Source organism: Phalacrocorax carbo, chromosome 19 (genome assembly GCF_963921805.1).
Source record: "Phalacrocorax carbo chromosome 19, bPhaCar2.1, whole genome shotgun sequence".
NCBI lineage: Eukaryota > Metazoa > Chordata > Aves > Suliformes > Phalacrocoracidae > Phalacrocorax > Phalacrocorax carbo.
Window position 1 is genome coordinate 9600528 of NC_087531.1, and position 14128 is coordinate 9614655.

Below are 14128 nucleotides of genomic sequence, written 5' to 3' on the forward strand. Positions count from 1 at the left end.
CTCCCCTCCCAGCCCCGCCAGCCTGATATCGCCAGCCCTGTGCCCAGACCTGCCTGAGGAAGCTTGGGGAAGCAATGGGCTGGGACGGGAGCTGCACTGATAAGGAGCAACTGCCTGTGCTCCCCATTAGCCTCTTGCCTTTCCCCCGCTAACCTCATATGTGGCCAGGGCAGGAAGCATTGCCTGGCAGAGGCAGGGCAGCCTGCGATGCATCTGCAGTGTAACACCAACCCACAGGCTCCACACAGTGCCAAGAACCCCATTAGTGCCTGTGCCAGCCCCTGCTGCTGCTGCCAGCACCTCTCAGCCTCAAGCAGCCCATTTCAAAGACCGCTCCTCTCTGCTGGGGTTTTACCCCAGCACCCTTTGCCTTTACTCACAGCCAAACCCTCTCTCCCTGTGAGAAGGTTTTGCTGGCTCAGGTAACCCCAAACCCATGTGCATGGGGTCAGCAGGGACAGGCACTGGGCTTAGGGTCCCCATGTGCTGCCTCCTCCAGTGGCCACCTGCGATGGAGGGAGACAGCACATGAGGAGCCCCTGGCCCCCACACGAACCCCTTCCCATAAGTGCCTCTGGTTTGCTCCGCTGCACACAGGGTTCAGCTTCTCCTGACCGTGCTGGAGCTAAATGGTCCCTCTTTAATATTTGAGTCCCTCTAAGTGCTGCACAGGCCCTGGCTGGCCAGCCGAGGCAGCTCTGCGCAGGGCGGCACCCAGCTGCTCAGCCCCCGAGCCCACCCCAGCATCGCAGCCGGTCCTGGGGCAGAGCCCCCTGTGTCCCCATCCCTGCCAGCAGTGGGTGAGGGTCTGGGTCATAGTTGTGCTGGGGCAGGAGGGGAGGGGATGTGGGTGATGGTGGGGTTTCAGGCATGCAGGGCAGAGCTGCCGGGGTTGGTGCATCCTTGCCTGGCCATGGTGGCACAGTGGGGAGATCCCCTGGACACTGTGGGGAGAGGAGTCAGAGCCTGCTACACCGAGCCCATTGGCAGCCAAGAGCATCCCATGGCTGTGAGTCCTCGCAGCATTGCCCCCATGGGCTCCTGATCCCCAGCCATGCTGGAGTGAGTGCAGGGAACACCCTGGGACGGGGCAGGGATGGACACATGCTGAAGGCAGTGCCCCGAGAGCAGGGCCAGGCAAGTGGCAAGGGACAGCCAGAGCAGGACCTCTGAGCCATGGCACCTGTGCGGCATCACTGTGGGGCGGGGGGGGGGGGCAATTTGCCACCTCCCAGAGGACATGGGAAAGGCTGGTGGTTCCCTGGGGACCTGGAACCATCACACCAAGGCCTGACCATATGTCTCAAGGGGACTATCACCTTGGAGGCTGCCGCAGCCATCCCTCAGAGACCGGAGAAAACAGTGGCAAGTTTTTGATCTTATCTCATGGAAAAAGCCGGGGCCATCCTCACGCTGTGGCAATGAATCACCGCCATCACCACCACACTCTGCCAGCTGCCTGTGCCAGGACAGGGACAGAGATGGGGATGTGTCCCTGCCACCACCCCCAGGGCCTTTCTCCACTCCCCAGCGGCTGTGGGGCCAACAGTGCAGCTGGCGATGGGGGTGGGCAAGGGTGCTGCCATGCTGGATGGGTGCTGGTAACCTCAGCCCTGCAGCCCACCTAGATGCAGCCCCAGCAGAGGATGTTGCAATGACTGGCCCCATCCCAGCCCCGGGACAGGCTGTGGGATCAGCATGCACTTGGGGTGTGTGTGCCGGCTCCTAGCCCTGCAGCTGCCCTCATGCCAGGGGCCGGAAAGGGGGTGGCAAGTGGTGGGGGGGTGCCAGGCTGCAGTATGTGGCACAGGGCTCACCTGGGTCATGAGGACTTGCTGCTGGGTTTGGCACCGATCGGGGTCAGCTTGAGGTTTGACTTGGGGATGGAGATGGAGGGCAGGTGGTAGTGCCACCCTGCACGAAGGGGAGGCAGGGGTGCTGGGACCCCTCCATGGCTGGGGAGCACAGCAGCAGGGTCTTTGCAGAAGCAGCAGGTAAGGATTCAGCCAGGCATGCCACAGGGGCCACTGAGCCAGTGTCAGCCACTGGTGTGGGGACAGGGCAGCAAAGCTATCCACAGCCTGGAGAGATTGGTCCCAGGAGGAGAGGCGGGGTCTGGTCCCTACTGTCACCAGGCCTCCATCCCTTCCTGCATCACCCCATTTGCAGCCTGGTTTAATTAGCACTAGAGGCAGCAGGCCTGGTGCTTCCCAGATGCCAGGTGTTTCCCAGCCCTGGGTCACTGCCCAGCAAGCCAGCGTAGCAGTGACTGGGCTGCTCATGACTGCAGCATCCTCGTGCCCCCTGCCACAGCCACTGGGCCAACATCCAGGTGACAAACCCTCGACCCCCAGCTGCAGTGGGGAGGGGGAGAACAGGGATGGCATATGTGCAAGGCAGCTGCCTGGCCCACAGCTGTTGAGTGGCCACAGCACCAGTGCCGGGGGGGGGTGTGTGTGGTGTGTGTAGCACATGGCTACAGTTTCCCCACCACACTGGGGGAACAGGGCCACAGGGCCTCTCCCCATGGAGTCAGGGGTGTGGAGGGGAAGGTGCTGGGCGAGGGGGTTGTGCTGCTGGCCCCTGTGCCTGCACACACCACCCTTCAGAGGAGGGCGGATGGCCACAGGGCTATCTAGCCATGTCCTCCCCAGGGCGGGAGGGAGCCCGTGCCATCAGAGCCAAGCTGTGGGTGCCTGCTTCTCCAAACACCCATTAGAGCCTGCTGGCAACAGCTCCATGCAGGTTGCAGCTGGGGATGGTTAATCCCAGCAGATGCTGTGGTCCTGGTGTGGGGTCCCCCACCACAGCCTGTGGGATGCCACGTTTCCAGGGTCACAGGGGATGATGGGTAGGCTTGGCCATGGGGGACTGGCCCTAAATCCCCATCCTTATCCCCACAGGGCAAGGTTGGATTAGTGCCAGCATCAGCAGGGGACACACACCCCATGGAGCTGAGCCAGGAGGGTGCCTGAAGCCACCAGAAGGAGCAAGATGGGGTGGGGGGCTATGGTGACCCCCAGCAGCATGGCTGGCCAGTCAGACATGTGCTTCAGTGTGTTCAACAGCAGTGGCAGCCACAACAATACGCAGACAAGCATCACCTCGCCCTGGTTCTCCACTGCCTTCAGCCTCATTGGTCTGTGCTCCAACCTCTTCGCGCTCTGCATCCTGCTCAGCTCCTCCCGCAAGTTGTCCAGCTGGGCCTGCTCCTCCTTCCTTGTCTTCCTCTGTGGGCTGGTGGTCACAGACTTCATGGGGCTGCTGGTGACAGCCTCTGTCATCATCCCCTATCACTTCATCAAGTTTGCCTGGGCCGAGGTGGACCCTGGCTGCCACCGCTGCAACTTCCTTGGCTTCTCCATGGTCTTGTTTGGGCAGTGCCCACTGCTGTTGGGCGCCACCATGGCTGATGAGCGGTTCTTTGGCATCAACCATCCCTTCTCACCAGCATCTCCAAGCACCGCGCCTGCTCCATCGTGGGGCTGGCGTGGGGCTTCTCCTGCCTGATGGGGCTGCTGCCAGTGCTGGGGCAGTACACGCTGCAGAACCCTGGCTCCTGGTGTTTCCTTACCCTCCTGCCCGACACCAGCAATGTCATCTTCTGCCTGCTCTTCACCCTGCTGGGCATCTTCTCTGTGCTGCTCTCCATCTTCAACACAGTCAGTGTTGTGACACTCTGACGTGTCTACTATAACCACAAGTCTGTGCAGCAGTGCCGGGACAGCGAGGTGGAGGTGATGGTGCAGCTCGTGGGTATCATGATCATTGCCACCATCTGCTGGATGCCCCTCCTGGTGAGGCCCTGGGTCTTGGTGTTCCCCCGCCACATCCCTCCTCCATCTTGGTGTTCCCCCCATGTTCTTCCTGGTGAGGTCCCAAGTCTTGCTGTGTTCCCCCTCCATGTCCCTCCTGGTGAGGCCCTGGGTCTTGGTGCCCCCCACCACCACCACTCTGCACTCTAGGTTGGCAGCTGGGTGACAGGCTCCGGGGCTCAGCACCGCTCACACGCAGAGTAGGTGCTCCCCAATAGCAGGTGCCCCAAACCAGCCCTGTACCCCTCTCCAACAGGCTCAATACCCAGCCTGGACCCTCATCATCTCCCCCACCCTGGGGCAGCTCAAGACCTCTACATGGCCCCCCCCACCCCGCTGACACCTTGCCCCCTTCCCCCCCACAGATCTTCATCATCCAGACAGTGCTGCAGCAGCTGCCAGCCAGCAGCCAGACACAGATGCTGCCCGTGGAGATGCAGATGTTGCTCATCTACATCCGCATGGTCACCTGGAACCAGATCCTGGACCCCTGGGTCTACATCCTCTTCTGACGGGGCCGTACTGCAGCGTGTCTATCCCAGCCTGCGCCCCCGGCCCTCCATCCTCTCCCTCTGCCCAGGCCTCAACCCCTCCCTGCGCCGCAAGCTCACCGCCAACTCCGTCCTGCAGTAGCAGTCCCCAGGGACAGTCACGGGGGGGGATAGGATGGGATAAGGCATCCCCCCCAGGTTAATTAATTGTCCCCATCACCTGCATCCATGGGCTCTCCACACTCCCCCAAGCCCAGTACCCGAGGGGGTGGCAGGGGGCACAGGGCTGTCCCCCCAGTCCCCATCCAAGTGACACACACAAGCACACACACACCCCCACCCCAATAAAACACAGCTTACGCATTGCTCTGTGCCTGCTGGGGGTGAACACCTGGGGGGGATCCTGGCAGGCCCCAGCCCCATTGCCAGCCAGAGCAACAGCCCTTCTCCTCCAGTCTCTGCTTTAATGAGCTGCGGTTACTTCCTACCACATTTTGGGAGTGTGCGAGAGGAGTTTTTGGAGGTGGGGGTGTGCAGGCTGGGTGCCCCACTGCCCCCCCCCCCAGGTGACACACCTAGGTGCAGCTCAGGAGGGTGTGGGGGGGGGGGCAGGATGGGGACCCCCACCAGCACTGCCAGCCACAGGTGGGGTGGGGATGCAGGTGAGGGGCCCTGCTGCCCCACCAGCTACTCCTGCCCCGCCTTGGGCTGGCAGACAGCTGCCCACACCTCAGCCACAAACTCCTGGGGGAAGGCAAACTCACCCAGCACCAAGTCCAAGCCATGGGCGAGCTGGGCCTCACCAGGGCTCTCCTTTGCTGCCTCCACCATCATTGAGGCTGGAGAGGAAGAGAGGCAGGGTCAGCTGCGGGTGGGGGCGGTGTCTGGGATGGGCACCCCCCTGCCCACTCACCCAGCTCACTGTCATGGAGGTCAACGTAGCTCTCCAGCAGGTCATCTACCCAGCAGGCAGCTTCTTCCTTGAAGAGGCTGGGCTGGGGGTGAGAGGCCCAGCGGGTGGGTGCCAGGGCATGGGGGCACAGTCCAGGGACCCCCTGATGCCCATGGAGCCACACACAGAGATGCTGCACACACAGGCACCCAGCAATACACCCAAGGAAGGCACAGTTCAGGAATCACACAGGGACATGAGGATGCTCATCCCCACCCTGGGCATGGCATGAGCAGCTATGGGTTCAGGGCAGGGGTCTCTTACCCCCTCTTCCAGCGTGGCTGGGCCCTGTGCCCACAGCCACAGTGTTTCCTTCCCACTGGCCACTCTGCTCTTGCCCAGGGACTTGCTGCTCCATGTCCGCTGCCCAATCATGTCTGCACACCAGGGTGAGGGCACAAGCAGTGCCTAGCACTCCCTGCCCTGGCCATCACTCAACACCAGCCCACACGTGTCCCAGCACCCCGGGGTGGGGGGCACTGCAGGGGGAGCAGCCGCTCACAGGCAGTGTGGGCATAAGGGGCACCCATGGGTGCAGGGTGGGGATGCGCACAGCAAAAGGTGCTCACAGGTACCCAGGACAATGCACACAGAGGACTGGGGGCGCCCACAGGGAGCACAAACAGCTGTAAGGACACCACACACATCCACCCCCGAGGACTGCCCACATGGGTGCCCAGGCAGGTGTGCTCCAGGGCTGCCGTGTACACACAGGGTGGGGGTGCAGGGCAGGGGTGGCAGACCCTGGGGGGGGGACCCAGTGTCTGGGGAGGGGGCTGAAGAGCAGGAGGACCACAGGGGATTGGCCTCCTCACACTCCCTGCAGGGATCCCCCAGTCCCCAGGGCAAGAGCAGGAAGACCCCTTTGACTCACCAAAGACCTTTTTGGGCTGCACGAGGCAGAGGGCTGAGCCTGGGGCAGCTCCTGCAGCATCTGGGTTACTTCATAGTGCCAGCAGCCCACGATGGTGTGGTTGTTGATAGCCTCAATGCTGTTGCCCACGCACACTGTCTGGATGTGGTTGATGATGCTCCCCTCCTTGATTCTCTGGGGACCGCAGAAGGGGATGGGGTACACACAACAAATGGCATCATGGGAAGGAAAGACATAGTCCCCAGCCCACCCTGGACGAAAGCACCTCCATGGTCCCGTGTCCTTTAGCAACTGGGTCAGGCAGTGGAGAGAAACCCCTTCCCCAAGGCCAGAGTGGACCCAGGGGAGGGGAGTCAGGGAAGGCGCACAGTCCCAGGGATGGAATGCCAGCGGGTATGTCATCCTGTGCAGCCACACACCCAGAGCTGCCCCCAACCCCAGTGTGGCCCCAGAATGGGGTGTGTGCTTCACCTTGATGAAAGCATAGCCAGCCCCATTGGCCATGATGGTGAGGCCAAATGCATCCTCTTAGTCACCTCCACCTCTTTCATCTCACCCCGGACATGGGCAAAAATGAAGTCCTCCAGACCAATCTGTCCCCCCAGCAGCTTCTGCATGTCCACTTTGTGTGTATTGAGTGTGCAAAAGAGGATCTGCCCCAGGGAACCCCATCATCAGGCACTGGGAATGCCACAGCAGGGTGCGTGTGGGCATCTGCAGCACTGGGGCAGAAGCTGGCTATGGGAGGATCAGGCCAGGTCTGGGCACTGCCAGAGCAGAGGGGTCCAGGGACACCCAGCCTGGCGGGGGACCTAGCCCTGCACCACCCTGTGCTCCATGCCAGGGAACAGGCAGCCCCAGCTCCGCACGCGTGTGTGTGTGTGTGTGTGTATTTTCCCATGTGTGTGTGTATTTTCCCATGTGTGTGTGTACACAAACTGCAGCACAGAGCCACCCACCCACTCCCCAGAAAAGACAAGACAGCCCTGAGAAAAAAAACTCTTTTCCAGGTCATTTTGGGGGCTGCATTTGCAAGCAGCTGGGGACCTACAGGAAGGCTGGCCATGGATGGTGTCACAGGGTCCACATCCCCCTGTCTGAGTGCAAAGCTCCCTCCCTGCACCCCAGCAGCCAGAGCCCCCTCACCTCAGTGGCCAAGATGCTGAAGACCTCAGCGATTTTGGCATAGAGCTCCTTGACGTTGGTGAAGCCCTCAATGTACCCTGTGGGGCTGCCATGGGCCAGCTGCATGTGAAACACCAACTGGGGGGCTGGGATGCTCTCGGCAGCAGGTAGCTCAGGGGTCCCCAGCTCCTGCCCCACACTGTTCTCCATGGGGCTGCCCTCCTGGGCCTGCTGGGCACACCTGCTGCTGCCAACGCTGCTGAATTATAGATGGGTGCTAGCTCCCAGCTTGGCTCTAAGGGGATCCCAGGCCTGGGAATCCAATCTGATGACACAGGTCACCCACCTGGGATCAGGTGAGCTCTGCCACATAGGAAGGGCCCCATGCAGGCTCAAGGAGGTGGGTGAGCAGCTGGTACAGAGCCACCTCCATTGCACCCACCCCAGCTAGGCTGCAGCAATGAGCTCAGGGCCATCACCCTTGCTCCACCCCCCAAAGCCCCCAGGATCAGAGCCAGGAGCAACTCTGAAGCTGCCTCTGAGCATGAACGCACAGAGCCTAGGCTGGTTGTTTCTCCCACATTTATTTGCTCCCATCTCAATCCCAAGCCAAGTGGCCACCAGGAGATGGCAACCAGGAAACTCATCTACAGAGCATGGACCTCACAAGCGAGAGAAAAGCAGTCACACACCAGCCCTGGGTTAAAGCCAGGGCCAGATCAATGTAGTGCTAGTAAGAAAATAAGATGCTCTCTAATTACACAGTCCAAGATTAGTGACAGGCAGCCCTGAGGCTGGCCAACCCGAGCACAGCACAGCCAGGACACAGCTGCCATCACAGTGCTTCCACAATGCAGGACAGGCTCAGGCAGGGAGGTAGGAGCCAAAAGCCTGTGCACTGACTGCCCCATGGGCTCCCTGCCACGGGGAAGAAGGGGTCAGTCCCAGCTCCTCCTCAAGCATGAAGAGTTCTTTTTGCCTTCACTGCTGCAGAGGGCAGGAGCTGCCCTGCCTGGTCCCAGAGGTATGGGGGAAGGAGAGGTAACAGGCAGGGTGACAGCAGCAGGGGGATGAAGGAACCCACAGGGGAGCAGAAAGGGGAAGATTAAAGAGGCACGGGGAAGGAAGCCTGCCACCTCACCCGCTGCAGGACAGGGGACCAAGAGGCTCCATGGGCTGATCTAGGGACCAGGAGGCAGTGCCAAGCCCCGGGGGCTCCCAGGGTACCCAGCTGCCTCCCTTTCATCACAGGCCTGTTAACAGCAGCACCTGGGTCACCCTGGAAGAGGCTGATTCACTCCAGGCCAAGTAACCTGCAGGCACCTCATATGCCACCAGACAGCCTTTGGGGAGCCTCTGGCTCAGCGAGGCAGAGCTGCAGGAGCTAGGGAGCTCACAGGAGAGCAGGGGGATGTGCTCACACCCACCACTGACCACCTCGCCCAGCACCGCACCAGCTGGGGTCTCTCAGCCCTGTCACTGCTTGGTCCCCAGAAGCTCAAGGTCCTCAGAGATGCTGTGGCCACAGGGCCAAGCTGCACTGAGGCTGGGGAGGGTCCCAGCCCACTTCTCCAGTGAGGTGCATGGGGTGGAGGGGGAAGCAGCCGGACCACCAGCAAAGACTGTACCTCACATGAGCTCCAAGGGACAGGGCTGTGGTCCAGCCAGCCCCAGGCTCCAGGACAGACTGGGCCTCTTCACAAGTGTTCGCTGAAGAGAGAGAAAAGCAAGGCTGAATTACAGGGCATTGGCTTCTCTCTCCCACAACTGCCTGGAGGGGCAACACACCCCTCTGCCCACACCTTCCCTGCTGGGCTCCCATCACCTACCCTGCCACAGGCTGGCCCAGTGGTGCCAGTGCTGGCCAGGGCAGGAGGGTCCTTGGGCACTGGCCCAGCCCTGCCCAGCTCACCTAGCTATCCGTGACAGGATCTCCTTGATGTGCACCACCAGCTTCTCATGCTGCAGCGGATTGCTCTCGATGGCGCTGTGCAGTTTGGCCATGTAGAAGTCCAGAGTGCTCAGTGTGGGGGTTTCCCCAGTGCCTATGAGGTAGCAGCCTAGTTAGCAGAGCCAGCAAGACCCCATCCAGCTGGTGACTGGGAAGGGACCCTGAGCACTAGGTGCACTGACACAAGCCCAGGAACAACAGGATTTGGGCTAATCTCTGCCTTGTGGGTGCAGCTGTGACTATGGCTCAAGAGGACAGTTCCCAGCCTGCCCTACACCATTATAGGAGAACTAACTGGCTGTCACATCCCTGGGCTCCCCAGAGAGCCCCACAAAGTACTCCAGGATCCCACCCCATCAGCAGACAGTCATTTTTCACCGCCCCATTGCCCCCACTTGTATGACATGCAGACCCCCAACAGTGCCCCTCCACGCAGTCACCAGGTCCCAGCAGCAGGCTGGTCCCCACAGCTGGCCCAAACTCACCAGGGATGGGGAGGGAGGCAAAGCTGGCAGTGAGGGCCTGCCGCACAGACTGGAGCTGCTGCTGCAAGACCAGGGTCTGCCTCTCCTCCTGGGCCAGCTCCTGCTCCAGCTTCTCCTTGGCACAGTTCATGCTCTCCGTGTGCTTCTGCAGGATGGCATTCTGCTCCTCAAACTCCCTGTTCATCTTCTGCAGGTGCCGCAGCTCAGCCTCCCGGGCTGCCAGGACCACACGGCATCAGCAGGGGCGGCCCCTCTGACTGTCCCCACCATCCCAAACTCAATCCCTTCCCCAGCCACAACTCTTCCAAGAGGCTCATCACCACCAACCCTGGGGCTCCAGCCAGGACCTGGTCCCCCTATCCAGCCTCACCAGGTTGGATAGCCTCACACAGCCTGGATCTCACGCCCAGCACCAGCTGTGAGCCTGTCCCACAGGATGCAGGCTGCTCCGGCAGCAGCATTGCTTGCTGCAGCTGTCCCCCAAGCAAGACACTGCAGCACCAGCAGCCCCACCCCACAGCACCAGCCCCTCACCTTTGTCTTGGTCCAAGAACTCCTCTGTGAAGATGGGCACATCAAAGGTGGAGAAGGCGTCACTGCACTCGCCAGCCTGGGGGACAGGAGTGGACAGATCGAGCAGGGCTGAGCCCAAAGGGGACCCCACCTCCTTGGGGCTGGGCAGAAAGGAGGCACAGGGACAGGGCAAGGGGTGACCCTGCCTGGGCACGCACAGAGGATGGGCAGAGGATGGCTGTGCTTTGCCTCCTGCCACTCCAGGCTCTACTTCAACAGGAAGTTGGTGCCTTGAAGCACAACCCACAAGTCTCCCTCTGCCCAAACCTGCAGCCAGCCTGGTTCCCACAAGACAAACCCAGCAGTGCCACATGCCTCAGTTTTCCCACACAGGTAGCCCTGCCAGGGCCTTACCTTGTGCGGGTACCCATTCAGCAGGATGTTCACTGCTGCAGAGCCTGTGTCCTCTGGAAAGAAGGGAGGAGGTTACCCCCAGGAGCCAGCCCAGCATCCCTCAAAGTGTTCTGGCAGCACTCAGCTGGATCCTGGCAGCAATGCTGGCAACTGCTGCTGCCACAACTCACCTTTTTTAATCTTTTTCTCCTGGATCTTCTCCGTGCACATCTTGTAGGCCTCTGACTGCTGGTATTCCCACAGCTCCTTCATGTACTGCTGCTTCTCCCGCTCTGCTTCATCCAGGTACCGCTAGAGTCAGAGAGGGTCCTCAGCCTGGTCCAGCCCTGGGCTCCCCAGGGGGCTGCTGACCCCTCCTCACTACTTGAGGCCCACCTTCTGCTCGCCAGCCTGCCAATACTGGGACAAGCTCCCTTTGTGGAGCTGCAACCAGGCAGCAAGCAAAGGGGTTTGGGATGCAGGCCCCAGAGTGTGCTGCCCAGCCCTGGGGGGGTCTCCCCTGGGGGCCGGTACCTGCTTCTCTGAAAGCTGCAGCTTGCTCCACTCAGCCCCCAGCATCTTGGTGATCTCCGGGAAGGGCAGGTCAGGATGCTGTGTGCGGATCTGCTCACGCCGCTCATTCAGGAACCGCACATAGCCTGTCACAGGGGCTTTGGGGCCGTTGGGAAGGATCATCTTCCTCTTCTTGCCCTTGGGCCAGCCCCTCTTCTTCACCGGCTGGCACCCAGCAAAGGGAAAGGGACAACCCGGCATGGATCAGAGCGCACGATCCATCACACCCACAGGACATGGGAGCAGCCTGCAGACCTGCCTGGGCCTCCCATCCCTTGAGGGAAGGTCTGGGCTGTGTGGGGAGGGGTGCAGGCACTGGAGCTCACCTCCTCCTCACCATGCAGCTTCTCACCACTCATCTGTGCCGACTCTCCCTTCTCCTGCTTGATGGTCACCAGGAAGTTTCCATGATGAGCTTTGCCTGTGGCATGTCTGCAGCCAGAGAGTACCCATCAGAAGGGGCTGGGAAACCTCCAGGACTGATGACAACCCATCCCCTGGCACCACGGCCTTGCACTCGCCAGATCCCCAAGCTCCCACCTGGCCAAACAGCCCCCAAACCTGCTGCCAGCCCTGGGGAGCCCCTGTTACCCTGTGAGGGGAGGCCACAGTTGAGCAATGGGGCTCAAGCAGAGGCCAGCACCAGGCAAGCAGAACAGTCCTGGGCACACAAAAGCTGCCCTAAGGTCCAGTGACAACCCGGGGACCTTTCAGTGACATTTGAAAGGGGGCCAGGGGCCACTGGTGCTGCTCTTGGGGGCAGGTAACAGCGATGTTCGCATCCCCACATGCCACCAGGGCTCAGGCGCACACCTCAGTGAGGAGTCCCAAGCAGCACGAACCAGTTGATCCTCCTCTGCGAGGGAGGAGGGGCTGCAGGGGTTTGGATCCTGGCTCCAGGGGCACCACCCACACCCTGGACAAGCACTGCTGGGGATAAGAAGAACCCTCAAGGCAGAGGACGAGGGCAGGGCACTGGTGCAGGCTTGACCCACTCCAGCCACAACCGCTCCATCAGGTTCCTGCTGCCTGCACCACCACCGAGCCACTGCCAAGACACACTGAGCAGCTCCAACACAGGGCTGGCAGCCCCAACTCCCTCTCCCCAACTTACTCCCTCATCTTCACAGATCAGCATCTGCCCTCAGCAGAGGGCATAGGTCCAGCAAAGCCCCCCCCCACCCCACCGCAGCATCCCCCTGGGGCTCCCTGAGCCCCCCGGCCCCTTCTCCAGCCAGCTCCATCCCACAGCAGAGCCCCTGCCCCGCTCGCACCCCTTGGTCCCCAGGGGCGCTCCAATGGAGCAGGGGCTGATCCACTGGCAGAGAGTAGCCGGGCCCCTCGCATTGGGGGAGCCACAAAGGGCTCAAGCGTTGCAGCAAGCAGCGCTCACTTGGGTTTCATCCAAGTCACGAGACACGGTAACTATCACCAGGCCAAGCACAAGACCCAGTAAAGAAAAACACCGCTGCGTACCAAAGGCCAAACCGACACTGACCTGCTCGTCACATCACACACCTGGTGCAAACCCAAATCCCCTCGGAGACCCCAACCTACCACTGCCAGGTTATCGCCCTGACGAGACACCCTTGCAGTTAATTTGGTGGGGCACTTTCCATACGCCCCTGGGGACGCCGCCTGTAACCGCACTAGGTGTTGCAATGGAGTGGGCACCCAGCACAAACTCTTCCCATCAGGATCTGAGCCTGACCAGCTGCCCTGCAGCCCTGCGTTCACACAAAAGCCTATGGGAAGGTGCAAGACCATCTCTTCTTCCATCTTCTAGGAAAAAAAAAACATCCCTGAGGCTCTGCACGAGCACAGCCAGCCTTGGGATTTATCAGCTCTAACAGAAACATTTGATGCCCATGCAGCATCACCACACTCAGCCACCACGGCTGGAAACGCACCAACACCCTCCACCACCACACGCCAGATCGCTGCCTCCCCCCTCCGTAATCCAGATTCCCCATGTGCCTAAGGATGCTTTAAAAAGTTATTTCAGGCAAGATTCCTCCTCTTATCTGAGCCTCCCGTGGCCAGTTCGCTCTGGCATCTGCCTCCCTCCACCTCAGAGGCGCTTCCCCCACCCGCCTGTCCCGGAGGTGCCGCAGCCTCCGCCCTCGCGCCTCTTTGCCGGGAGGGACTGCGGTCGACGCCAGCTCGGGACAGCACGCAGCTCACCCCACGTTAGCTAAGACCTCGCCGGTCTTAGTCTCATGAGACACTTCTTTGACACCAGGTCTCTGTTACCCAGTACCGATCGGCCTCGGGGGAAGCACAAGCTAACAGGTCAGGCGGGCGAGGGGAGACCGGCGCAGCCCGCCACAGGGCAGTAGGGTCCCCGAACCATGCACAAGACCACCCCTCCCACCCCCTCCAAGGCTTGCAAGGGAAGAGCGGCCACCCCTTAGTAAGCGACTAAAAGACAAAGAGCCAGGACCGGCAGGGGACACGGGACCACGGAGCAGTTCGTAGCCCGGGGGTAGGGGCGCGCGGGGGGGCAGCACTTACAGCATCCCAGCCGGCAGCTGCTTGGCGCTGTGGGCCATGGCGCCGGGGGCCGTGCCAGCGGTCAGCACCCTGCAGGACAGAGCCGAGCTGGCACCCACGCGGCCGGTGCTGCGGGAGCTCCACGGGGGCAGCTTAGCGGACACTCCCCACCAATGACCCCCTCGGAGAGGCGCTTCTTCCCCCCCCCGGCCGTGACATCGCGGACCACCCTCCAGTGACGCCCCCTCCCCAGCCAGCCCCCCTTTCGGTGTCTCTTCCCGCCCGGGCCCCCGGGTAAGCCCGCCCCCAGCTCTCGAGGTCTCCTCTCCCCTCCCCTCCCCGGCGCCCCTCAACCACTCTTCCTCATCTAACCATACCCCTCTACTATTATGTAAACTAGAAGCCCGTCTCGGCGCTTCCGATTGGCCGCTGGAGCCAAGCCGTGCAGAGAGCAGTCTAACGC

The 14128-nt window shown here is 61.5% G+C and overlaps 3 protein-coding genes across 3 annotated transcripts; 1 reads left to right on the plus strand and 2 right to left on the minus strand.

Moving 5' to 3' along the window:
- Positions 1 to 2903: 2903 nt before the first annotated feature.
- On the plus strand, positions 2904 to 4669 carry TBXA2R (thromboxane A2 receptor). Its single transcript, XM_064469546.1, is given in 4 exon segments — positions 2904 to 3451; positions 3454 to 3797; positions 4181 to 4330; positions 4332 to 4669. Coding segments are annotated over 4 exon segments (1068 nt in total). The 5' UTR covers positions 2904 to 2994; the 3' UTR covers positions 4449 to 4669.
- Positions 4670 to 4837: 168 nt separating this feature from the next.
- GIPC3 (GIPC PDZ domain containing family member 3) lies at positions 4838 to 7629 on the minus strand. Its single transcript, XM_064469971.1, is given in 9 exon segments — positions 4838 to 5145; positions 5220 to 5301; positions 5523 to 5635; positions 6133 to 6159; positions 6162 to 6306; positions 6604 to 6662; positions 6665 to 6785; positions 7279 to 7516; positions 7604 to 7629. Coding segments are annotated over 9 exon segments (963 nt in total). The 3' UTR covers positions 4838 to 4993.
- A 193-nt stretch (positions 7630 to 7822) lies between these two features.
- HMG20B (high mobility group 20B) lies at positions 7823 to 13868 on the minus strand. Its single transcript, XM_064469278.1, has 9 exons — positions 13687 to 13868; positions 11499 to 11604; positions 11134 to 11337; positions 10791 to 10911; positions 10621 to 10673; positions 10228 to 10303; positions 9694 to 9909; positions 9170 to 9302; positions 7823 to 8967 (listed from the first exon to the last, which is right to left on the minus strand). The coding sequence occupies exons 1-9, from the start codon at positions 13722 to 13724 to the stop codon at positions 8955 to 8957; spliced, it is 960 nt and encodes a 319-aa protein (XP_064325348.1). The 5' UTR covers positions 13725 to 13868; the 3' UTR covers positions 7823 to 8954.
- Between the last annotated feature and the right edge of the window lie 260 nt (positions 13869 to 14128).

Excerpts from the sequence above, each read along its gene's own strand:
- HMG20B (XM_064469278.1), bottom strand. The coding sequence starts at position 13,724 with ATGGCCCACAGCGCCAAGCAGCTGCCGGCTGGGATGCT. Across the intron at positions 11,605-13,686 it reads CAGCTGCCGGCTGGGATGCT|ACATGCCACAGGCAAAGCTC; the intron begins GTAAGTGCTGCC and ends CTCTGGCTGCAG. Across the intron at positions 10,912-11,133 it reads TGCAGCTTTCAGAGAAGCAG|CGGTACCTGGATGAAGCAGA; the intron begins GTACCGGCCCCC and ends CTCTGACTCTAG.